The sequence below is a fragment of the Lemur catta genome, chromosome 13 (assembly GCF_020740605.2).
Source record: "Lemur catta isolate mLemCat1 chromosome 13, mLemCat1.pri, whole genome shotgun sequence".
Lineage (NCBI taxonomy): Eukaryota > Metazoa > Chordata > Mammalia > Primates > Lemuridae > Lemur > Lemur catta.
Window position 1 is genome coordinate 4411776 of NC_059140.1, and position 4672 is coordinate 4416447.

Here is a 4672-nt window from a genome sequence, read left to right on the forward strand (position 1 = left end):
TGAGTTAATGCAAGTGGCATTTACATTTTTGCAGGATGGAGACATCTGTGTGAATTTGAGCGAAGGAGCAGAGCACAGGGTTTGGGATCATGTCATGAAGCGAGTACTTGCTTTGGGCCCTGACTCCTCACTTAATGACTATGTGTCCTTGGTTAATAAACCCACCTGTTGTCTTCATCTGTAAAGTGGGGCAATAACACCCACCTCAAAGGGTCTCTGGGGAGAATTAAGTAATGAGAAATTGGTAAAGTGCTCAATAGAGTACACAGAACAGTAAAAACTCAATAAACATTAGGAATATGCCTCTATATATGCATATGGATCTTTTATTCCTTCAGAAAAGATTTCTAGTTTTCTTCACATAGGCCGTGATTATTACTCGGAGTGCAGGCTACACTGCTGTAACACCAAAGATACAGCGGTTCCAAGGAGATGAAGTGTGTACGGGCATCTCTGCTGTAGGAGCTGCCAACCACCAACTGCAGAGCAATCACTACTGACAAGCAGTAGCTGCAGATTCATTGATTGGCAAATAACCCTCTGTCTGAAATAAAATGAATTGAGATGAGACCACCACCAGTTTCCTCTTAGTCCCTGGGAAAGCTCACCTGGCCCTTGCTTAGGTCTTACGACAATATTACACCCCAGTGTCTCACCTACTCCTGGATTCTCACTCCCATTGCCCATGGGTTTCCTTAATTCAAGGCCCAGAATGGTGAGATTTGGACTTCCACAGAAGGAGAAGTAAATGGAGAAGGAGAAAATATGTGGTCTCCACTTATATCAAGATCATTAATCACTGTTAACTACGTTATCATCATCATCATCATCGTCACTGACATTTTTACCATAATCATCATCATGAAATTAAACATTATTTAGACCACATTATGATATGAAGAAAAGAAAACAAAGACAAAATGTGATGAGTTTATATGGTATTAAATTATTACACGCCTTCGTTAAAATTCTATTTGAAACCACATGCACAATTTTGAATCATAGGTAATGGTAAACCATGAGAAAATTGTCAACACAGAAGCCTGTGAGTGGGAAAAAGAATAGGTTAATGATGTCCTTTTGTTTAGAAAGGAAAGGAGTACACTTAGAGAGTAGTTACATAGAACTATTCAACTATTCAACTACTCTAATTCTGTATCTTGTAAAAATATCTGTATTTATTTACTGAAAAATAAGTATGTTTTGGTAAAATACAGAGGGTTTCATATATGTTTTCTAAAGCTAGACTCTGCATATTAGCAATGCAAAGCAGTATTTATTAGAGCATTTAGAGAATTGTCCATTAAAAGTTGTGAATTAGGCTTTTCATAAATAATTAAAAATGCTTACAGCTTTGTAATAATTGACCTCATCCATCTTGTTATAATTAATACTGGAGGTATATAAAAATTGAGTGGAGTCCCCGGACAGTTAGAAAGGTGCCCATAGGACTTTGTTCTTGCAAAAACAAAATGCAAGGATGTGAATTCAAATTCTAAAAGATGTGTTTCATCATAGCATGACATTTTGTTCTAACACAGTTGTTTACATAGGCCCACACTGAGTGTATGTGGTGCTGTGCCAGAGACAACAGCTAGTAGACACCAGAATAAACATACCGCAGCTACAAGACAAAGCAGTGAAAATAACTGGGAGGCTTAACAAGACACACAGAAGAGGAAAGATTGCAACAAACTTACTTTCACTTACAGAAATAAAAAAATAAAGTAGCGCAGACATAAGCTGACTTGCACTCTTCCTTTCTGCAATATCCACTATTTTTTAACTTCTAATAATCCAACCAGGAAATCTGGACTGAAAATACAGGCAAAGATTATCCTGCTTGAGGAAACAGATATTTGAACATAACAAAAGAAATGCACATGAAACTAAAGAGTTTAGGGGTTTTGTTAAAGTGAAAGATTATGCAGATTTGATCAAGATATGCTTAATTTTCTACAACTTTTTGGAAATTAGTAATAGAGACTGTATTAGTCAGAGTTCTCCAGAGGAACAGAACCAGTAGAATGTCTCCTTGTGTGCATGCACATTTGTGCATACACACACAGGTATATGTACATACATATATCATATATACAGGTATGAAGAAAGAGAAAAAGAAAAATTTATTTTAAGGAATTGGCTCATTCGATTTTGGGGACTGGCGAATCCTAAATCTGTAGGGCCGGCTGGAGACCAGGAAAGAGTTGATGCTGAAGGCAGACTGTGGGAGTCCTTTCTGCCCGGAGGACCTCAGTCTGCTTTCTTCTCAGACCTTGAGCTGACTGGGTTCAGCCCAGCCACATCCTGGAGGTGGTCTGCTCCCCTCTGACCCGACTGGCTTCACTGGTCATCTCATCTGGAGACATTTCTCTCTCCCTCTCTCTCTCTCTCCCTGCCCCCAGCCCCACACACACACCTGACTCACCCTGCCATGCCGGGTCCCCTCTGAAATTCTCTAACCCATTTCATCCTCTGCTAGCCCACTTTTAAATGCTTGCTGCATTCATTAAATTGATTGAATAATCCACAAGTGGCATATGGCCTGAAATATAAGGGAAACATGGCTCTTAGTCAAGCAGTTATGAAACATCTGCTCAGGGCAGGAGGGGGTGAGCAACAGCCTGAGGAAGTAACAGCAGCGCCTCCACAGGGGTCTGGACAATTGAGGACAGAAAGGCGTGGGAAGGAAAAGGCGCACTGCAAAGTGGCTGTCCCCGCTGACACACACGCTGCCGCCTTGGTGTCTCCCTTCTCTTGTATCGGATCTAATACTGACATTACAGCTCACCGGATTCAGAGTCACAAGTGAGCTGCAAAGAAATCATTATCTGCCTGTAAAACCCTACTGAGCAAACAGGAAACTGCTTTTCTTTTCCCACCAGCACGTTATCTTTTGCAGTTAACTCTTCACTTTGAAGGGCATGGAGGGGCCGTCCCCCTGCAAGCAAAGATGCACATTATTGAGTCTGCGAGCTCCATGCCCGTCGCCACCATTTCATATGCCGCTGCGCATTGTGGTCCTGGAGCGGGAAGAATTCGGGGACGTTAAGGAACCCCGAGATGAGCTCGGCATCAGTGTCCCGCCTCACCTGACACGGCGCGGCCCTTCCCGAGAACCTTGCGCACGGCCCCGTGCACGTCTTTGTTCCTGAGCGTGTAGATGACGGGGTTCAGAGTGGGCGTCACCAGGCAGTAGAAGAGAGTAAGGAACTTGCCCTGGTCCTGGCTCGCCACGCTCCCGGGCTGCATGTACATGTGGATGATGGTGCTGTAGAAAAGCCACACCACGGCCACGTGCGAGGAGCAGGTGTTGAAGGCCTTGCGCCTGCCAGTCGCGGACTGGCTGCGCAGCACCGCCACGGCCACGAGGCCGTAGGAGACCAGGATCAGGGCCAGGGGCACGAGCACGATGGGGATGGCCAGGACGAAAGCCAGGCCTTCCACGCGGCCGGTGTCGGCGCAGGAAATGCGGATGATGGCCGGCATCTCACACACGAAGTGGTTGATGCGGCAGTGACCACACCGCCCCAGCGACATGGTCAGTGGCGACATCAGGACGGAATTGGCAACGCCGCTGAGCCAGGCGAAGGCCGCCAGCTGCAGGCACAGCTGCGGGTGCACGATGGCCGTGTAGCGGAGCGGCTTGCAGACGGCCACAAAGCGGTCGTAGGCCATGACCGAGAGGAGGATGCACTCGGTACCTCCCACGGACAGGAAGGCGAAGAGCTGGGTGACACAGCCCACGTAGCTGATGGTTTTGCCTGGGCCCCAGAGGTTAACGAGCATCTGGGGGATGCTGCTGGTTGTGTAGCACAGGTCAAGGAGGGCCAGGTTGCTGAGGAAGAAGTACATGGGCGTGTGCAGCAGAGGGTCCACCAGGGAGAGGAAGATGATGGTCCAGTTGCCTGTGATGGCCAGAAAGTAAAAGACTGTGTTGACAACAAACAGGACCATCTCCAGCTTGGGCCGGTCGGAGAACCCGAGCAGAATGAAGTCTCCTCCACAGCTCCCATTGCTCCTCTCCATCACCCTGGGCTTGGTATACCTGTTTAGAGAGGTTCACGTGTGTGCTATAAATTAGAAATGGGACACTTTGTTTTGTCCCTTAACGGGATGATTTGTTGCACTAGCCACGTTTTTAACTAGTCCGTCTTGCCTGCTGATTGCTTGGACTTGTAGGGCAAGATGTTAAGCAAAGATTTTTGTCTGTGAAGGATAGGAGCTGTCACTTTTCCCTCAGTAGTACTCTGATCCAGTTAGGTGGATAACATGTAAAAAGGGGGAAACATTTTTAAACCCTTTTTCACTACTTTGAGCAATTAAGTGATATGAAAAACAAACATACTTTTATTAGACTCTACTAACATTGAGCCAATTTCTCTGCTACCTGATAAAATCTCCTAAAATTTGTGGAACAATAGCTTCAGTTAAGACAAGTAGCTCTCACGTTTCCACATTTCACATGTATGTGTTTCAGTGACGATACATTAACCGCAGTGAAAAAGTCTTGTCACTTATTCTGTGCTGGTCTCGCACTGTGAGCCGCAGGTTTGGACAGGAATGAGACACAGCATCTATTTACAAGTTACTCACACTATCTATACGTTTTTAGAAAAGTAACAGCCTGGAAGCCCTTGAAAATAAGGCAGCCCTGAATTCCTTTGCCTCT

At 45.4% G+C, this 4672-nt stretch overlaps 1 protein-coding gene across 1 annotated transcript; it reads right to left on the minus strand.

Annotated features, from left to right (window-relative positions):
* Positions 1-3075: 3075 nt before the first annotated feature.
* Positions 3076-4029, minus strand: LOC123649431 (putative olfactory receptor 2W6). The gene has a single exon (XM_045567564.1). The coding sequence runs from the start codon at positions 4027-4029 to the stop codon at positions 3076-3078; it is 954 nt and encodes a 317-aa protein (XP_045423520.1).
* Between the last annotated feature and the right edge of the window lie 643 nt (positions 4030-4672).

What these genes read in the sequence shown, in the direction of transcription:
- LOC123649431 (XM_045567564.1), bottom strand. Translation starts at nt 4,029, where the DNA reads ATGGAGAGGAGCAATGGGAGCTGTGGAGGAGACTTCATTCTGCTCGGG.